Source organism: Sceloporus occidentalis, unplaced genomic scaffold (assembly GCF_023333645.1).
Source record: "Sceloporus occidentalis isolate IW3139 unplaced genomic scaffold, rSceOcc1.0.p SCAF_4, whole genome shotgun sequence".
In the NCBI taxonomy this organism is placed as follows: domain Eukaryota; kingdom Metazoa; phylum Chordata; class Lepidosauria; order Squamata; family Phrynosomatidae; genus Sceloporus; species Sceloporus occidentalis.
The window spans coordinates 105,635,385-105,656,857 of NW_028316984.1; the positions used below are offsets into that span (position 1 = coordinate 105,635,385).

Genomic DNA, 21,473 nt, shown 5'->3' on the forward strand with positions numbered 1-21,473 from the left:
TGGACAATCAGTGAAGGCCAAGTATTTTCTTGATGAGATACACCTTTTTGTTGTAGTTAGCTTTTGATAGCCTGGGCTGTTTGGGATGGTAGGTTAACTGTTAAAATTTTTACCACTTTTCGCTAAGTGTTTATTCTGTATGACATTTTAAGGCATTCTTTCTGTCTGAAGCCTTTGTGTGCTGGAATGTGAAGCTATACTCTTTCATTCACTGGATTTATTTTAAAACACAGTTTATCTTCTTTTTCAATAAAGAAAAAAGGCTTCAGTTGAATATTTATGTATTTTGCTGTGTAAAGCATTTAGAGGTATGTACTATATGAAAAGCTATTATAAAATTAAAGTTACATGAAATACATTAAAAGTGTGTCCAGAACTACGGCTTTTTTTCTTGCATCCCAATAACCACACCAAAAAGGAGCTACATTCCAAATGTTTTATCACCTTCGAAATAATTTAGAACAAAAAAAATTAAATTTACCAACAGAAGCCTTGCTAGCTCAAACCAAAGGCTCATCTAGGCCAGTATTTTTTTTCCACAGTAGTGAATGAAACAGCCAGCTAAGACAACACCATCGTTCTGCTTATGTTCCCCACCAATTCAACAATATGGCACCATCTATATAACTACAGGATGATCACTGAAGTCTTGCTAGGCGTCGTCACCAGTGATAGTGTGTGCATGTAGCTGCACTACCATTAAATCCTGTTGTCTTTAACATGACCTTGCTGCCTCTGGGGACAACGGGGGCTGTCACTAATGGCAGCATGGCCACATGCAAGAACTGCCATTGATGTTCTGTTGTCCCCAATTGTGCACCTGTGTACACACATCAACCCTGATGGTGGTGGTGGGGGGTGTCTGTTCAGCAGCCCAAGTTTCATCTCTTTCCCTGAAAATGATGCATTCTGGGTTAAGTGTGGAAGGCCTTGGCTTCAACTGCTAGCACAGGGGCCCAATCCAGCCAAGAAGTATGTTTCCACCTAGGCAGCAGCAGGCAGCTAGACAGAAAACACTGCCTTCCTTTCACTATGCAGATGTTCTTTTAGATTTCCCTCTCTTTATATGGGTTTTGGAGATGGCTATTGCCATCTAAGCCTGTCTCTTGAACAGACAAGTCTTGCATTTTATAAGCCCCCCCCCCCCCATCAGAATTGTTTAGCTGACAGCTAGTCCTTACTTAGAATTGGAGGGAACAGAACATCACCATCTTTACCTAATAACTGACATTCTCCATCGTCCATATGGGGAAAAGCACTAGCAGAGGCTTCAGTTTTTCAGAAGAACTCTTGCCAAAAAAGAAAAGAACAAAGCATAGAACCTGTCATTCTTTTCTGTGAGGAGCATAATATGGGAACTTACCATTAACCATAACTGCAAGCTAAGTCTAGGTACTGTACTATAAATATCTTTACCCAGATCTGGACTCTTCTAAAGACCAGGAGCCAAACACGATAAGTATGTTCAAATTTTTATTGCACAATATTAAGAACAATAATACAATGGAAGGCTTATAACTATTAACAATCTTTTTATCAAAACATTAAGAGTTATTCACATTCCTACTAAAGGACACAATGCATTTTTTCTGCTCTAAAAGGAGTTTAACACTCAAATGCCCTATGAAGTCAGTTATGGACATCATGATCAAATTCATAATCAATTTTCTTCCTCCCATGTAAAGTAATTAAATTTTATAGTTAAAGGTTTCAATCCTGGTAGTCAGGATAACTACACAAAGACCATAGGTACAGGATGACTGCAAAAGCCACCCACCTACTCAAGCAGGGGTAGGAAATGGCTTTCTCCACCATCCTCTCCATACACTACTCCACTCTGGTCTGTATCAGGATTATGTTTTAAATATGTTTACTGTTGCAGCACACACATAGCCTTTATAACCTACAGTACTGGTAGGTGTGTGAGCAGCCTGCTTGAGTATCTCAACAACAAAAAGAAACCTATAGGCAAGTAGCCAGTGGCAGACTGTATCTTGCCCTCAAAGCTCAGGAGCTCTCATCCTCTCTTTGTAGTCACAGGGAGTTACAGTCCTTTTGGATTTCTAATACTAGAAAACAGAGGGAGTCTAAGGGATGAAAAGTAGTGTCACAGAGGAATTAAGCATTAGGTAGGCATGTGCTGTTTAGTTTGCAGAGCTGACCTACAAAACATCTATTCTTACATCAGGGATGGGAGTCATGTAGCCACCGAGATGTTCCAGCATTGCTTACCTCTGTGTAAGCTGGTTAGAGGGCTGCACAACTCCCACTCTTCTTTCACAAGGTACATATTATATTACACACAACAATATGTGCATTTATTAATTTAAAAAGCTGTACACACTACAAAGTTTTACATGTTCACTTTACACATATTTACAATCTTTGATGTTACTGATGCTACATTTACATGTGCCCTTATATTTTAAAGTTATGTTCAATACAACAGTTGTTTTACTTTCAAATCCACCTCTTCCATAATCTGGCATACAGGATTTTTGGCCAATAATCTATTTTTTAAAATTTGCCATGAAAAAGAAAAACAGGTTTGAGGACTTAATATAATGCTGCACTAAGAAAATATGGAATCAAGCCAAGACCATTCTTCAATTGAGATGAATGAATAATAGGGCTTATTGTTTTTAAAGAGCTGGATGTTAAAACATGTGTCATCTCTACCACAACACTGCCAAATCCAAACACCAAGAGTAGGGTTGGGGTTTCAACACAACTCATGATCAAATTTATAGCCAGGAAACAAACCCTTTCATATTCATACAGATGAGCTTCAAAATCCATTTCAACAATATGCACCAAGAAATATTCATAAGCTAATGTCAGGATTGTACCCTCACACTGAAAGTTCAAGGTCAAAGTTGTCTCTTAAATTCAGTAGTAAAGAACTGCTGTCTAAATCCATCCTTAAGTTAGTAACATAAGATGGGAAAAGACTAGAATGAATGTTTGCATTAGCCCACCTACCTCATTTCTAAATTGTCTTAGACTGATTTCAATAAGCTCTAAAAAACCAAATTAGTCATATTCTGAAGCACATAGGTTCAGTGCCAAGAGATATTTTACAAGGCTTTACCAAAGTTGTAACTTTTTAATGTTACATGTATCTGCAAAGATAGTAAGAATGGCAAACAGTAGTTTTATAACACACAAATACCAGGCTATTTTAAATATGTCAGTGACCACCTCATTAATACACAATTTCAAAATAAGATCACTTTTCTTTAACACCTTAAAGATACAGTTAAGTTGCAGATATGAAAAAGATGATGTTGTATCACCCAGGCCTGGCATCATTACTGAGATCCCACAGCAGGTAGGTGAGCCTGTGAGCTGCCATTTTCTATTTCCCATGGTGTTGACCTGCTGGTCTGTGGGAAATGTAAACTAAGTGGCTTGAAGCCATCCACCATGCCCACTAAGTAGGTCCCCAGTGAGGAGCTGCCAGAGGGCACCTTACCAAAAGCCCAACAAACCTGGCACCAATATTTCTGAATTTTTGCATTAGATTTGTAATACATTAAAGCACAGCTATTGCAATCATAGAAGATACTTACTATAATAAATCATATTGCACTTGTAAAAAGGAATCAAGCACCACATGTTTGCTTTAGGTCACCACTTTTTTTCTTTTTTTCATTCGTGATCTGGATTAAAAACTGAAAATATCTGAGAAAGCAGACTAAAATTAAATTTAATTGTTTAATGATGTGTAAACTGCATTTGGTTGTCTATGGGTATATTTCTTAATAAAAACACACAACTATGGGTTTGATCCAGAGCTGTATTCCACTAGTAGGTATATCCCCGAATGGAGTTTCAGAACATACCTGATGGTGGAAAGGGAAAGAATTCTTGCCTATCCCACCCCCCCACCCCCCAGCTGCCTCTCTACAGCCCTGTTGCTTTTGTATCTTTCTATCTTCTGGAAAAAGATTGCCCTCAGACAGTGGAAAAGCTCTGCCAGATTAAACGCCGGCCACTGACTGAAAGATCTTCTGGCTGTGGGGGGCTTTTGCTAGTTCCAGCTCTTTGACCTTATTCAACATTAAGTTACTTGAAACTGCCTATACAACATACTATCAAAACAAGTGCAAAAGCCAATTATTTATCAAAGAAAAGTGCTGCTACAAATTTTTGATGAGCCTAACATGCTACAGTAGTGATTTAACCAAACACACGTAAATAGGATTAGTGGCAATAATTTACGTAAGATGGCAATGGAATTACCAAAATTAAATGTGGAATGTTGCCATTCCTATTCATGCAAGCATGCAATTGCATAAAAAGGGGTAACTTCTCAGTGTAGTTCTGGGAAACAGACCATCTGTAACCACCCATATTCTTTTACAATTATAAAAAGTGCAATTTTAACAAGCTATCACAGAAGAGATACCTAAAAATGAAATATTTGCTCTTCCGGTGTCTCATAAAGTGTTAGATAAAACTTGGTGTACCTTCTATGTTACCAACAGAAATAATGAAACAAAAATTGAAATTTATAAACTCAGACTGGTTCACACGCAAATGGTCACTTTTGAAGACTCTTGACATAGCTTATAGAAACCAACGTATGTAGTAAACAAAACCAAAATAAACAACGAAAAATTAAATCTTGAAAGATTTCAAGAGTACAGTTGTTATTAGTTTCAGGGTCTGTGGGGCTGGCCTGCCTCATCCACCATGTTAAGTATGTAGGTAGCAATGTCTTCTTCTGTGGGTGCATCAGACACAACCCAGGAATCATTTGCCGCAGTCACTTGCAAACGACATATAGGGCAATTCCTGTGACGACCACTCCTGTGTAGGAAGTCAGAAGAAAGAGTCACTATTGCTCTCAAAGTTTTATACTGATAGTATCCATAACCACTCTTTGCTCACATTTTTTTTTAAAAAAACAACGGAACATTAACAGAGTACCCAGAATTGGATGAAATGCATTATCTGGGATAGCTATGGCCTGTTACAGACAGCCAAAATAAAGCTGCTTCGAGTCACAGTGGAGATATGGTGTTTCAATGATGCATGCGTCCTAAGAGTCCAGAAGCCACACCAAAGCCACACTCCAGTCCTTAGGAGTGGAACATGGCTTTGGTGTGACTTCTGGAGTCTTAGGACGCATGCATCATTGAAACACCATACCTCTACTGTGACTCGAAGCAGCTTTATTTTGGCTGTCTCTAACAGGCCACTAATTTACATTTAACTCAGTATATCTTCAATACATGTGTAGCAGGTTAATAGAAAGCTAACACTGAATGAGATCTTAAAATGCTGCCAATGGTGTTCTACTGCTTTTATAACTGTGAACTTCACAAATTATTAATGTAACTCCAGTAATTCAAAACCACTGCTTTCCCATCATTGCTGATTAATGTTAACAGACGTCACCATATTCTTAACTGTCCTCTTTGCTGTCCTTTCACGTTTCCTGATGTTTTCTCTTAAACCTTTAACCCTAACTACAGCTGTATAAATCTTTCCCAAGTTTTCAGTGTCCTTTAATTGCATGCATGGTATCTCTTGCCATGCTAAAAATGACCATGTTGTTCCTGCATGAGACAACTTTCCAAGTAATGCTTATATCAATGTGACCCCAGGGGTTTTTCCTGCCAATGCTCTAAGGCTTTTCTTCTACCTCAGATACATCCCTTGACTCCTTGATCATGACACTTGCCTCATTTTTACCCCTAATTCATTTAAATGAATTAAGGTTGAGCTCCCCAAGTGTCCGTCTCCTATATGTATGCTTTTATTGGTAGCGTGCTTATGATATTTCTATTATAAATCCATTCAACCCACTGTCCTCTGGAAACAAGAATAAATATAAACTTTATCTACAGTCAGATGTTAAGACTGCATCTTTTCAAAGTTGTCTCACAAATCATGCGGTTACAATATGTACAACTCTTCGCTTGTTACAAATTATTTCCCATTCAGTCCCCCCACTGGATTTCTTTCAACTTTCAACTGTTTCCTGGTTCTCTTAAAATAATCCTTTATAAATGTCCCTTCAACAGGAGTGTGAATCCTGTTAAAGTCTGGCCTGAATCACAACTGACAAACAGAACAAAGCAGGAATGAGTCACCTTGAACAGACCTGTGAACTGACTTGTGAACTGATACACTCCCCAGTTCTCCCTTGCTCCTCCCCTTTTATTGTTACTCCTCAGGCAGTCTCCACCTTTGCAGTCAGCCTGAACCTGACTGGCTGTTGGAGAACTTCACTCTCCCCAGTGACAGCATCCCGTGGTACAAAAGGATAACACTGTTCATCCTATCATTCATCCTCATGCCCAAATATTTAAAAAGCTTCATGAATGCTTTCATGAACATTTTATTCCAAAAGGGCCAAAGAGTCTTTGGATTCCATTCTGTTTTCAAGAACAAATGACAGTGCTCTTTATCTCTGTAATCAAGATATACTAGTAGGAGGATTCTAGTTATTTAATCCACAAACACAAGATTCTAGGTTTTAATGCTAAAAAACCAGATTAGATGAAACATTTCTCAGTTGATTTTGTTGTAGCCTAGCCTGGAATAGAGTTAAACTGAGTTTGCTTTGCACCACAGATGGTCCCTGTCTACAGCATAGAGGTTATTGTGCTTGTCCCAGTTTTTATTGTCTAGTGTAAGCCAAGAAATACCATTTTCTTACTGAGAAATAAAACACTATGTACCAAACAAGGTACCAAATCATAAAATTGGAAGGGATCCCATGGGTCATCTAGTCATAAGTAAAATCTCATAACCCTGGGAGTTATAATTGTAAGCATCAGTAGTTATAAGTTAAATATTGACTCAGAGATCTTCATTTTTAAGGTTTTGTACAAACTAAACTTTGCACTTTTGTACAAGTGCAAAGACTCTGAGCTAGGACTGTTTATTTTTACGTAACAAAGCAGTATTTATGATACTTTATTTTCCATACATGCAGGGCTATGCTCACAACAACATGGACAGATATTTTATATGAAATCATATTTAAATGAGAAAAAGGTGAGTTATTTCATTTTTTCTGTGCAGAGGAAAACCATTCTTTTGCACACAAACTGGTAACATTAGTGGTGGAGATAGGAAAGCACTTATCAAAAGGAACCAATATTCCAATTTGCCCCTGCAAAACACATACCCTATTCCATGGTACATATCAAGATCAAGATTTTTCCCTAGAGGACAAGGCCAAGAAGGCATTTTAAAATGCATTTTAGTGAAGGGCTGGACAAATTTTATTCATTTATTTATTCAATGCCTCTGAACTATTTTGTTCTAGAAAAGTTGACCAAATGCATAGCAGAACCATTTTCACATTATAATTTAACTACAGTCTAGCAGACATCTTACCATTTATCAATGCATTTCTGACAAAAGCTGTGGGCACATGGCAAGATCAGATCAGCCCGCCCATCCATGCAGATACAACACTCTTCCTCATCAGTCAGCTGCTTTACCCTACAATACAAATCAGTCTTATTTATATCACAAAAACTGATCCAAGATAAATGTACTTTTAAGCATTTCTAGTAATGACATCCAGGACACTACAAGCAACTCCATGCAGGAAGTTGTAGCAAACCATTATCCCATTCATCTTACTGAACCACAGATCACTATTAAACTCAACCCAACTCATGTACTATCCTTATTCAGCAATTTCCTATGGCATGCAATGGCACCTCTGGAAATGACTGCTCTGTGCCAGCACAGGAATCACTGAAGGAAAAAAAGTGCTACACAAATGAGAGTGGGTTCTGTGCTTTTTTTCACATTGATATTGTCCATGTGGGCTAGCCACCTTTTTTCTCTGTATATGAACATTAATTTCTTCACATATACATGCATGGTACTAACGTTACATCTGAACACAAAAGCAAATGGCTATGTCACTGGGCCTGCTTCCAGCCAGTCCCAGGAATGGTACTGAGGCAGTACACTTTCCAGCCCATCTATATTTCTGAATCAGGGTTAGATATTTGCAAGTCACAAACATTCCAGATCATTAGCATGATACTGTGCTAAAGTGCAATAATAAAATATACTACTTAAATGAACAGATTGAAAGAAAATTTCTCCTGAGAAAAACTAAACAATTGTATTTATCTGAGATTTGCTTTACATTGATATAGGCCTGAAACAGATGGGCCAAAGCGCTGTGCTGGCGCCAAAATTAGGGTTGCACAGTGCGCAACCGCATGCGCTGGAACCCTAATACATATGGATGGCAACATCTTTACATGGCGCTGCCCATGTGTGGCGTGCGTGCATGGCACAAGCACGGTGCTGCATCTGCGCCGCAGGGCGCCGCACTTGCATCTTGCACACGTCACAGTGCACCAATGGCACACTGGTGACGTCATCCCTGCATGCCAAAAAGAACCTGAGTTTTCTGGGTTCTTTTTGGTCCGGAGGGACACTGCACAGTTTGGCTGCTGCAGTGTCCCTCCGGAGGAAAACTGGGTGCCTCCAGCCTGTCCCTTTGGGGTGGTCTGGATTGCCTCATAACTTTGTTGTTATAGCTCTGAATGTAAAAATAATGAGACCTAATCAGAATATGAAAACAGGGCACAACTTTTACTACTACTACTGTTGTTGTTGTTATTGGAATCCAAGCTATGTTATCCCAGTACCCAAAAAGAGCTGCCATATAGTAGTAAGGTTCTTGACACTCCATTTTTGTGTGTGTGCAAGCGAACAACAGGTATATTTCATAGTCTTTTGATTTTTCTGGATTCTCACCAGTGTCAAGATTTATTTTTCCATAGCTACATTATCAACTGTTCTTCTTCTTTTGTGTATTTGCTCTGATCTGAATCCCAAACTTTTACAACATTTCACTGGTAATTCTGCATACAAGTCCATAATGCACTAAAGTAAATTAGAATTGTAGAAGTGAGTAACCAGAGTTAGAATCAAAACTGCATTCTTTTATTTTATGCAAGCCTCATCTTTGGTTCTGTAACAATTTTATTTTCAAAATGTTTCCTCTTTATATAGTTCCTTGTTTAAAGATATTATTTGTATGAGCTGTGAAAAACTGTGGGCATCAGATAAGAACTAACCACACCTGCTATGTACTTACAATACTGATTTCAGGGCCCTCCTTTCCTCCCTAATAGCAAAACAGGATATTATCTAAGAATCTGTATTTCTTCCAAGTTTTCTAGGTGAAAATTGATGATCTTTCTAAGTACGGACTTTCAGATGCCAATATATAAAAAGTACATAAAGTGAGTGTAACAAAATCTCAGAAAACAGCTCTGATCCTAGCTTTGACACATCCAGTTTAGCTATTTAGTAGCAAGCCTTCATTGTGTCTTTTAGATAAGGACTGTTAAAGGGCTCCCTACATTTCACATCCTTTTGATGTTAGCTGTTCTCACTGAATCATTTTATAGATCTATCTCAAGATGTTTAGAGTTTAAGCAAAACTAGTTCTGTCACTCAAATGCAAGATTAATTAAAATATAAATTTGGCCTTGCTTATACTTTTACATCACACTTTGGGGGGAAAAAACCCAGTTTCTTAAAACTTTGGATTAGGTCTTGTTTCTGGCAGCTCTACTGTTGTAGATATACATTAGGAACTACACTGCAATTATTATTATTATTCCTTTATGCAAGTAACTCCTAATTTTGGAGCATTCATTTAGTGCAGGTATTTCATGTTAAACAAATACACCAAACCTATAAATCCCTTATACTAACGTAAGAAATGAGAGTTAATATTATAGAATATAACGTATTCTGTAATATTCTTAGAAACCTATCATTACATTTTTATTCAATCCAAATTATTCTTTAATATGCATATTCCAATCAAATATGTGTAGATAACTAAGGAGTGCATTCAAATATAAATTGAATTTAATTTTGAGATACCTTCCCATCCAAATGCTGGCCTGACAAGATGCAACAGAAGCCATATCTTCTGAAGCTCCTTCTGAGGCAATGTTCTGTGAAAGTACACCTGCTGCCTGACTTGTGATATCATTATAAAGCTGAATGAATTGATACAAGTTCATGATTCTTGATGCTTCAACAATGCCACTTGTCTTGTTTATCTAAACATAGAGAAAGCAGTCTTACTATTTTTAACACAGTACCACAGTTTTCAACTTTATTTCTTTATAGAAAAAGGCCATAACTGAGTCATGAATGAAGAGTTGTGAAAAGTAAGATAGCATATCACATTTTGCTATGTTCTGGGTGGCTTTACAATATTCAGAAAAACCCTAGATTCTGAACACCAGTCCTCTATTTAGTTTCACTTTGAATACAGGTATAATTCAGTTAACAAAGTAGCTATGTTCTTAAGTATGATTTCTTTAACAGAAAAGTTGGAACCAGAGGCAGAAATAACTTGGAAAAAATAGGGATAGGTCCCTCCACCACAAAACAGAAGAGCAATTCAACATGTTTCAGCAATTTTTAAAATCAAAACTAACAATATGGTCATGTGAAATGAAACAAGTAGGTCAATACCCTTTGCAAAAGTAAACAAAAACATTTTGAGTTTTCTAGAAAAGACCAGATTATTGCTGAATAGATTCAATGAAGAAAGCCACTGCACTGAATTTGCAGGACCAGAGAATGGGTGTTGATAACAGAGTGATTTGGAAGTCTCTAAGATCACCATAAATTGAGGTCAACTTGACAGCACTCAACAACAACAGAGACCACTTGGAGGCTTTCCTACCAAAATGCAACCAGTGATGACTTTTTCTTTCACCAGCCTCTACTCTGCTTATGATTCCTATGTTGGTGGGCAAATTTACAGGTTTACAGTGGACTCTCTGGATGCATGGGCTCTAGATCCACCAATTCCATCAAAAGATCAATCATTCTATATTATTAAATGCCAGCAACATGAATATGGACAAACTGAAGTGTCCGAGTTCACGTCATCGCCATTTAATAATATGGGGCTTGAACACCTAACATTTTTCATATCCATGCAAGGTCCTGGAACCAAATCCCTGTGGCAGGCCCAGTTTATGCTTCTTTAACATGCTGGGAGGACATTATTTAACATATATCTTAACATTTAAAAAAAACAAACACAACTTCCAGGTAGACAGAGGATGAGCAGAAAAGAGAACGGGGTTGGAAAGCATAAAAAGGCTTTGTAAAAAGGAGCTGCTTTGTTAACTGAGGTGTGCCTGTAATTTTAAAGTTCTCAAACTAACAAAGATGTGTTAGTGAGGTGGTTCTCAACCTTTGGTCCTTCAGCTGTTTAAGCAGCTCTGAGAATCCCCAACAATTGGCTTTGCTGGCTGAGACTTCTGGAAGCTAAAACTCCAAACAATGAAAAGATCCCAAGCTGAGAAACACTACTTTCATGCAACCATCGCACGACAAAGTAGAACCTAGTACACTCAAAACTGTCATGAAAAACTCTCTTTCTCTTGCCAGAGTTGGGTACAAAGTCTAGTAATATTATCTTGACTATTCAATAGAACCACAGAATTAAAGGCTTTGATAAGCTTACCTTAGTACATACTACCCGAACAGCCACCTTCCAGAGTGCCGAAGAGTCTGAACCTGGCTGTACTTCAAACAGCAGGTGTTTGTCCTGCCCAGCACCTAACTTTGCAGTTCTAAAAATATTTTAATAATACTATATTTAATATTAAGTAGTAGCAGTAATACAAGTCAGTCTACATTAGAAAAGAGGAAGGTTAATTTTTTGCCTTTTAATTGGAGAATGAATTTATAACAAATAACCGAGAAGCGTACATACTTCTAAAATAGAGCACTGAATTTTATTTTGTGTACAAATAACAGTAAAATCACACTTTAATACATAAGGCGTAGCCAAGGCTGCATCTGCATGCTTGACACCACTTTAACTGCTATGGTTCAATGCTATGGAATTTTGGGAACTGTAGTTTTGTGAGAGTTAGCCTGTTCTGTCAGAGAACTCTGGTGCCACATGAAACTACAATTCCCAAAATTCCACAGCATTGAACCATGACAGTTAAAGTGGTGTCAAGCTGGATTATTTCTGCAGTGCAGTTGCAGCCCAAGGAAACCCAAGCACAACAGTTTATTCCCCATCCCCTCTTATTTCAGTAGCTCCCAACCCTGCCAAATAGTATAGGCTGTTGTGCAGGTGACTGAGGTGGAAGAAATTGGATGAATCATATTATAGTTAATAAAATGAGCATGTAGTCTCTCTCTGCTTAGATGCCTGAAACAATCCTGAGTTTTGCCTCCTCTCGCTCATCACCACCGGTGCTTCAGCATAGTTTAATTTTCTAAGTACCCCAATACCAAGATATGAAAATTATATTTTTCAGGATTTAGACACACAAATGCATTGTCATCTGTTCTTGATTTAAGTGGGAAGGTCTGTTGCTAAGTGGTTGAGTACACGTTTTGCATAGAAAAAGTCCAACATTCAATCCCAGGATACCCAGTCAGGTTCAAAAAGGATCTTCCCTGAAATCCTGGACAGTTGCTGCCAGTCATTGTAAACTTTTTTGGGAAGATGCTCCAAACAGCCCCAGGGAGAGTAACTGACCATTTCATCACATTCTACCACATACAATTTTGGCCCCAAAGGGCCTATTCAAAACCAAATGTTATTGGACTGTACCATCCAGTTTGGAAACTGAACCTAAAAACTGGATACCCACCAGACCTAATTTTTAATATATAAAAGTAAATATGATAATAAAAAACAGGTAGTAGGAAATATAATTTTTTTCTAATACAAAATTTAATCAACAGTCATTCCTAATTTTTTTCCTTTTTAAAACATGTATTCTTTAGGTCACTCATGTATTTCTAAAACATTTAAGTCACTCATAGTTTGCACATGCTCTTGTAATTAAGTTTTAATGAATGTTGCTTCTCTACTGGTGTAATTTTTCACATGCAGGACCTATCAGGCTACATTTAATTCCTTGCCAGGGAAATTCTCCCAATTCCCTGGATACACATCTGCTATTTGGAATTGAAAAGATCTATAAGGATATTAAGAATATATGATGCTGTAGGTTTTAGTCGTGATTTTAAAAACATTATGCCACAATATACTTGATACAGTCTTTTAAGACTCCATAGGAATTTAGGGGTGGGAAACTGAAAACTTACGACAGCCATGCATGTATTCCCTTCCTCCCAAATCAGGCAGACCCAGCAACATCTTGGACTGCCTGAAGGAAGAGGCCCCTCCCTCTTCAACTGTCATCTCGGCCTCAGAGGGAGCCATCAGGCAGACCCAGCAACATCTTGGACTGCCTGAAGGAAGAGGCCCCTCCCTCTTCAACTGTCATCTCGGCCTCAGAGGGAGCCATCAGGCAGACCCAGCAACATCTTGGACTGCCTGAAGGAAGAGGCCCCTCCCTCCTCAACTGTCATCTCGGCCTCAGAGGGAGCCATCAGGCAGACCAGCAACATCTTGGACTGCCTGAAGGAAGAGGCCCCTCCCTCCTCAACTGTCATCTCGGCCTCAGAGGGAGCCATCAGGCAGACCAGCAACATCTTGGACTGCCTGAAGGAAGAGGCCCCTCCCTCCTCAACTGTCATCTCGGCCTCAGAGGGAGCCATCAGGCAGACCCAGCAACATCTTGGACTGCCTGAAGGAAGAGGCCCCTCCCTCTTCAACTGTCATCTCGGCCTCAGAGGGAGCCATCAGGCAGACCCAGCAACATCTTGGACTGCCTGAAGGAAGAGGCCCCTCCCTCCTCAACTGTCATCTCGGCCTCAGAGGGAGCCATCAGGCAGACCCAGCAACATCAGGGACTGCCTGAAGGAAGAGGCCCCTCCCTCCTCAACTGTCATCTCGGCCTCAGAGGGAGCCATCAGGCAGACCCAGCAACATCTTGGACTGCCTGAAGGAAGAGGCCCCTCCCTCCTCAACTGTCATCTCGGCCTCAGAGGGAGCCATCAGGCAGACCCAGCAACATCAGGGACTGCCTGAAGGAAGAGGCCCCTCCCTCCTCAACTGTCATCTCGGCCTCAGAGGGAGCCATCAGGCAGACCCAGCAACATCGGGGACTGCCTGAAGGAAGAGGCCCCTCCCTCCTCAACTGTCATCTCGGCCTCAGAGGGAGCGATCAGGCAGACCCAGCAACATCAGGGACTGCCTGAAGGAAGAGGCTCCTCCCTCTTTAACTGTCATCTCGGCCTCAGAGGGAGAGATCAGGCAGACCCAGCAACATCTTGGACTGCCTGAAGGAAGAGGCCCCTCCCTCCTCAACTGTCATCTCGGCCTCAGAGGGAGCCATCAGGCAGACCCAGCAACATCGGGGACTGCCTGATAGCTGGTGGAGGACTACTTCTGCCGCTGCCCCCCCCCCCCCATGTCACCTGGGAAGAAGCTCCCCAGAACTGCGGAGGACTATCTTGCCACTGTGGTGGCTTTTTACCAGGGGGGAGGGGTCAGTGAGAGAGGGGTGTTTTTATGTATTCTTAATTGTTTTATTGATATTTGCTGTGAACCGCCCTGATCTATGGAAGGGCGGTATAAAAATAAAAAAAAATTATTTATTTATTTATTATTTCCTGGGTAATTTTTATAATAGGACAATTTACATGTGGACTAAAAGGGACATTGTGGACTGTTTAACAGGCCTTCATATAATCTAGAACAGATTCTACAACACTTGGAAGCAAACGAGCATATACTTAATTAAGAGGCATAAAACAGACATCTAGCCACTACACTAATTCACTCTGAAAAGGTGTAACACATGATGCCATTCATGTGTTAAAACATGTTATACACGTAAGGAAAAAACATTGAAGCCTTACATGTCATTAAGTTCAGCTACTCGCCCCAAAAACTCTTCATATGTCAAAAAGCCACTTTCTCGAACCAGAGCGACATGTTTGACAATTTTTTCTGGCAGTTTATTAATAACAGTGTGTGTCTGGCTTGAAAGCTGTTGGCCCATGATAAAGTGCTTTAGCTTGTCGTCCAGGAAGAAAAGCAAGTTTGGTCATTTGGGGAGTTCCTGAGAAATATAGATTAAAATACTGCATTAGTATATAAACAGTCATCACCAGCTAATTAGATATCAAGATCTACGTACTGATGTTGGGTTGTGTCCTTCTGCCATCAGAATGCCACCACTGTTGGATTCAATCCCCCCCTCCTTTGCAGCTCCCTAGATCTTCTCTGGGGATTAAGGAACCTTCAGAGACAGCTTCAGGGGCATGAAGGGAAAAGCACAGGAAGGCAAACTTCTATTGTATGAGCAGATGTTTGCTTTTCTAACACTGGATGTAGCCCACCCAGATGAATAGCTCCAGATTACAAGTGATTCAACTGGAAACTAACTTAACCACTACCTTCACAAGCAGGCAGATTTAGTTAGCAACTCGTGAACACATGCTCCAATTAAGTACATAAAAAACTGCACAATACAAAACGCAATTACTGTCATTCACAATACGTCTGCCATTTGGAAACTTGGTAGATGGAAAACAGCCAACTCTTAATGAGGGAGAAAATGTTCGGGCTCATTTGTGTTAATCCATGCAGAAAATAAGAGTGTCCGGCAAGCTCTAACCAGCTATTAAGGGGAAGAGCATCTATTAAGCTGGAGAAGGAAAAGACCTCTTACATTCTATCTGTGCTACTGAAAACACGATGATTTACAACACGATTCAACATATGTTCTAATTTATCAACCCACTTTTTAAGTCTTTATCCAAGGATTTCAGGCACCTGATTTCAGATTCAACATGAAATTGTACCATGATTCACAAAGATGATCAAACAGCAAGTAGATCAGATGCTTGAGTACTTGCATTTCTAAAACGGATACAGGGAAATAAAACCAAAAACGCTTTCCTGAATTTCAGTTTGAAATACCAAGTGAATCACAATGGAAAAGTCCATCTCAGCACTTATTGTGAAGGGGATGCACAGAAGTTGCTTTGACACCATGTCCAATCTGTTACGAACCTTCCTGTTTGTGTTTGCCAAACTTCCAGCGAAACCAGAATAACTAAAGGGTGCACTACCACACCCACAATGTAAAACTCAACCAATATAATATAACATTATACAAGGTATAATACTTGACCAAATTCTTAATTCTAAAGACAACTTACTTGGCACAATTTGAGCACCCAAATGCAACATCTTTTCATGTGCTAATATTACCAATTGTATTGTTATCTGAACATAGATATATGTTTGGAAAACACTTTCTTCAGTGGCATGGAAGCCTAGATTTCTCTTTTGAAAGACAAGGGTCCAAAACACCCTGGAGAAATAATCCACGTTGAGACTGCTTTAACTGCAATGGCTCAGTGCTAGGGAACTGTAGTTTATTGTGGCACCAGAGCTCTCTCTCACAGAGAAGGCTAAATGTCTCACAAAACTACAGTTCCCAGAATTCCCTAGCACTGAGCCAGGGCAGTTAAAGCAGTCTCAAACTGGATTATTTCTGCAGTGTGTTTTGGACCAATGTCAGTAATTCCCATTAAACTCTTCACGTTCTTCCTTCCTAATTATTAACACAAGCATGACAAGAACCGAATAATGTGGATTCTGAATCCTGTTACGCTATTCATTTCTATTTCCTTACCACCTCTCGACTTTTCCCAGAGGTGGGGCACAAAGGGGTTAAAAGAATTTAACATTCTATATGCTTTTAAGGTAGCACCTTTTAAAAAATATATTATTATTTTAGAGCAGCAAAAGCCAAAGATTTCCTTCACGCTGAGGATTTAAACGATTTGTTCCTAGAATCAAGAGCTGGAAGAGACCGCAAGGGCCATCTAGTCCATCCCCATTCTGCCATGCAGGAACTCCCAATCAAAAGATTCCTCCCAGATGGCCATCCAGCCTCTGTTTAAAGATGTCAAGAGAAGGAGACTCTGCCACACTCCAAGGGATATATACTCCTATTGATTCAGCCTGAGTTCATACAGTCATAGAGCTGGAAGAAACCACAAGGGCCCTGATCCAGTCCAGCCCCATTCTGCCATGCAGGAACTCACAATCAAGGCATCCCCAACAGATGGCCATCCAGCCTCTGTTTAAAGACCTCCAAGGAAGGAGACTCCACCACTTTCCGGGGGAGTCTGTCCCATTTGCAGAAGCATGATTCTGGATACCCCCCCCTCCCCAATATTTGATCCAGGTGAGAAAGCGGGGGAAGAGGAGAGCTCCTTGATCTATTCTGTCCTCTCATAGAATGACAGAAGCATAGAATCGGCCTGGATGGCCCTTGTGTTCCAAGGCTATGATTCCATGATTCTCTGCTTGCAATGCCAAAACAGAAGAGGAGAGAGGAGACTCCATTGGGCGCCACACCCACCGACCCCGGCCCCCTTCCTCCTCCTCCTCCCTCGCCCTCTGGACCACAGAAGGCCACACTGGGAGGCTCCTGGGGCTCGCTCACCCCCCCAGCCCCGACATCCTGCTCCTGCTCCTCCTCGTCTCCCTCTTCGGCGCCCAGACAACCGGAGGCGCCACAGTCGAACCAAGGGGACTCCCGTCGCGTTTAGATGACGCGTCATCCCCTCCCCTCCCTCCCCCCCTCTGGGGCCCCGCGGTTGCTAGGAGACAGGGAAAGTGCGGCCTGCGCGCTTTTCCAGCCACAGTGGAGCCTGTGGCTCGATTAGTAGGCGAGGGAAATAATACGCAAAAGGGGGGCTAATGAAGGATGTTGTATTAGAAGGAGGAGTCAGTGACGTCACTACAGGGCAGGGATGTAGTGCTTAACCAGTATATTCTTAAAATCCTAGGCTGCATCCACACTGGAGAAAGTAACCCAGTTTGGCACTGCTTTAACACTCTTTTCTGGCTCAAGGCTATGGAATTCTGGGAGTTGGAGTAGGTTGTGGGCCCACAACCTACTCCAACTCCCAGAATTCCATAGCCTTGAGCCAGACAACAACTTAAGCAGCCTAGAGTACTTGGAAGAGACTCCAAGGGCCATTATTTATTTATTTATTTATTTATTTATGGAGCGCTGTAAAGTCTGCACAGCGCTTTACTACATAGTAAGGGTGAAAGAAAAAGGAATAAAAACCTGCCAAGTGGCATACAATCTAAAACAACGGCATTACATTTGATTAAAATATCTTGTAAAATAATACAAAATAAGAATACAATAAAAACCAAAGTAAGCAGCAGGTTAACAACCAATAATATGGAATGCCTCCCTAAACAAGCGTGTCTTCAGTTTGGCCTTGAAATTATCCATCCGATCCTTCCTGTCTTGCTCTTTACCCAGCCAGTCCAACCCCATTCTGCCATGCAGGAACTCAGTCAAAGCACCCACCAATTGATTACCATCCCTCTGTTTAAAAACCTCCGAAGAAAGAGATGGTGGAGTTTATCACACGGGAGGAATTTCTCTTAATTTCGAATGAAAAGAAAGGGGGGACAGAACACATTCACATGAATTCGTTAGTTCAGTGAATTTACGTGAATTTGAATTGCTTTTGACTTCCCATTACCTGAAAATAGCTTCTCTGGAGCAGCAGAAAACAAGCTTGCTCCCTCAATATGAGACCCCTTCAAGTATTTAAACAAGGCTATCATATCACCTCTCAACCGTCTCTTCATCAGGCTAAACATTTCTAGCTCCCTAAATTTCTTATATCTTGTCATCATGATTGTGAAAAGCAAAACCCTAACAGGCTGCATCTCTTGACTTAATTCTAAAGACACTTTGCTATTGTTGTGGCAGTTGTGTGCATTCAAGTCATTCCCAATTTATGGCGAACCTATCATGGGGTTTTCTTGGCAAGATTGGTTCAGAGGAGGTTTGCCATGACCTTCCCCTGAGGCTGAGAGAGTGTGACTCGCCCAGAGTCACCCAGTGGGTTTTCATGGCTGAGCTGGGAATCAAACCCTGGTTTCCAGAGTTGCAGTACAACACTCACACCTCTACACCAAGCTGGCTCATAAAAGACAACTTACTTGGCATAATTTAGCACCTGAATGCAACATCTTTTCATGCTCTGATTTAATATCAGGATTGTTACACAGGATAGTGATTTGAGTGTTGGACAATGACTACAGACTAGGGTTCAGTTCCCAGCTTGGCCATGAAACCCACTGGGGACCTTGGGAAAATCACACTCTCTCAGCCTCAGGGGAAGACAGTGGCAAACCTCCTCTGAACAACTGCAGATATTTCTTGCAAGGGATGATTTCCAACTGGTACAGTAAAACAGATTTTTATCTGTCTTTCAGGACTCTTCAAAATGGGGCAAATGTGTCAAGAAATTGCAATATTTTTTACTGTCATTTTTGGGTTTATTTTTTTTAAAAGCCAAACAATGTTTGTTCTGGACTATTTTCTGATTATAACTTGCACAAGTTGCAACATTTTATTCCAGCCTTCAAGTGAGTTTCTTTATAATTCCAAGACATATAGGAACCCAAAACAACTTTCTCTTCTCCTTCTCTCTATCCTATAAATGTACCAGTGAAATAGACTTTTGCACTATATAGTGATATAGCTCTAAGAATTTAAAAAGAAAATCAAGGAAGAGAGAATTTGTCCTTCGAATGATAGGATCCAGCAAACTATAACATGTTTAAAAAAAAAAAAATCTTTGGATGCGCCCTAGTGCAGATCCAAAAAGTCACTATAACCTCCCAGTCAAAAGAATGGACCAAGTGGATGAGATAACAACAACCAGAAAAACCCAACCAGCAGTATTGAAGCCGCGAGATTTAGAGAAATTAAACATAAGAGTGATACTCCAAATCTCAAAACTGTTAAAATTCAAAGATAGACTTGAAACATATAGAACTGAAGGTGCCTTTGTCTAAAATGCAGAGGCAGATTGTGACCTGACCTTTCCAACAATCAAAGAACAACTATATTCTATGGTATACTCAGTTTACAGGGGACAGATGGAGTTATATGATCTAACTATACCCTCTTTTTGAGTTAATTATGTTTAAGAACAGCTAAAAAGCTAAGGTCTTTAAGGTAATGTAATCTGTTATGAGTACACCATTCTATTTCGAACATATACATACAATGGACATGTATTAGAGAGTTCATCTGTCATTTGTAACCGTATCTGTTAATGAATAGAATTATTTTTTTTAAATGGCAGGTATTGGTAGTGTAATGATGTAATGGGGTTTGCCAAAGATGATGTCAGAGGGGGTTTGAAAAAGTATAAAATTGTCCAGAACTCTTTGTTCTGGACCCAGACAAAATTTGAGCTTTGCCTCTTCTCTCGGTCAAACTTGCCTTGATTTTGCAAAACCAAATAAAGTTTTTGTTCCTGTTTAAAATCCTTTGGCTTCTTGTTCAGTTTTTTGGCTAACATACTGAGCAGGAAGTAATATCTACATCTTTTTGCAGTTTGTGATTTCAGTATCATGGCAAGACTAATCTGGAAAAGACCCAAGATAGTCAATTGGGAGTGTTCTGTTAAAAACTGTGTTTGTTTAACCTTGGGTTCTGATTTCACCGCTACAGACATCTTGGAAATATAGGAAGGTATAGAAAGATATATAGTTACCTGGCAGCATTCTTCTAAGAGCAAAAGTCAACAGCAGAATCCCTCTCCACTATTAGAGGGGAGTGGGGGATGGAACTCCCTCATTGCATTTATCCTCTTAATTTCTTGGTTAAGCATGGTTAAACTAGGATTGGCTAAAACCAGTTTGTGGTCTATATGCACATCTGCATATAGGTGGGTGTTTCCTTATCTGTATTACTGAATTTCCTGCCATGGTGGAAATAAAAATTACTTTTTTGTGTCATCATCGCCACCATTGTGGTAGCAAATTCTGCAGTGGTGACTCAGAGGGGAGGCTCCCAGTTCTCATCCTTAATATTTACCTAAACTTACACTCAGATTGTTTTATACATATCTAAAACAAATTCTAGATATATAGCCCTTCTAAAGAAGTACAGTGGGTCCTTGTTATCTGCTGGGGTTTGGTTCTAGGACACCTCCCCCCCCCCCCCATGGATAACAAAATGGCATAAGAAAATGGTGTCTCTTATACATGATTGCAAAATCAAGGTTTGCTATTTGGAATTTATACTTTTTTGGAATATTTTCAAGCTGTGGATGCTTGAATCCGTGGATAAAAAAAATCTGTGCATAATGAGGGCCAATGGTAATATTTTAGAGTGGGATTTGGAAAGTTGAACTATTAATTGCTGTTACTAAATAGTGAGTCCCTCTGCACTTTCTTTGCATCTCACATATTTACATGATTTACTACTACTGACCAGCTAATTTTGGCATGGCATATAGACTTGACACCCTATCCTGTGTACCTTTTAGATTTTTGGAAGATCTCCATAAAATATGACACACATATTTTGGAAGTTTTTATTAAGTCATCCATTGTGGGTAAACCTTCCATAGCCAGTGAGATCCAGTTTAGGTGAATTCGTTATATACCTTTATACCTATCTGACAGTTGTATAGAAATAATTGTGTAGCTCTTACTTTATCTAATTTCAATGCAATTTTAATAAATAATACGGTCAATTGTGATG

General features: G+C 39.9%; 2 protein-coding genes across 5 annotated transcripts in view; one reads left to right on the forward strand and one right to left on the reverse strand.

Moving 5' to 3' along the window:
- Positions 1–7,013, forward strand: part of AMPD3 (adenosine monophosphate deaminase 3) — a 62,268-nt gene extending 55,255 nt beyond the window's left edge. The window contains exon 15 of the mRNA XM_089521175.1: positions 6,953–7,013. Within this exon, the coding sequence (XP_089377301.1) occupies positions 6,953–6,991 (39 nt within the window). The 3' untranslated portion in view covers positions 6,992–7,013. The remainder of the gene's footprint in view (positions 1–6,952) is intronic.
- RNF141 (ring finger protein 141) lies at positions 1,467–18,697 on the reverse strand. Of its 4 annotated transcripts, none has more exons than XM_089521178.1 (7): positions 17,382–17,475; positions 15,057–15,170; positions 14,776–14,978; positions 11,504–11,612; positions 9,895–10,076; positions 7,360–7,467; positions 1,467–4,815 (listed from the first exon to the last, which is right to left on the reverse strand). In XM_089521178.1, the coding sequence occupies exons 3-7, from the start codon at positions 14,916–14,918 to the stop codon at positions 4,665–4,667; spliced, it is 693 nt and encodes a 230-aa protein (XP_089377304.1). In that variant the 5' UTR covers positions 14,919–14,978; positions 15,057–15,170; positions 17,382–17,475; the 3' UTR covers positions 1,467–4,664. The 4 variants fall into 4 exon arrangements, with proteins under 4 accessions (XP_089377304.1, XP_089377303.1, XP_089377305.1 ...); XM_089521177.1 differs by having other exon boundaries at positions 15,057–15,781; XM_089521179.1 differs by lacking the exons at positions 15,057–15,170; positions 17,382–17,475 and adding an exon at positions 18,535–18,697.
- Between the last annotated feature and the right edge of the window lie 2,776 nt (positions 18,698–21,473).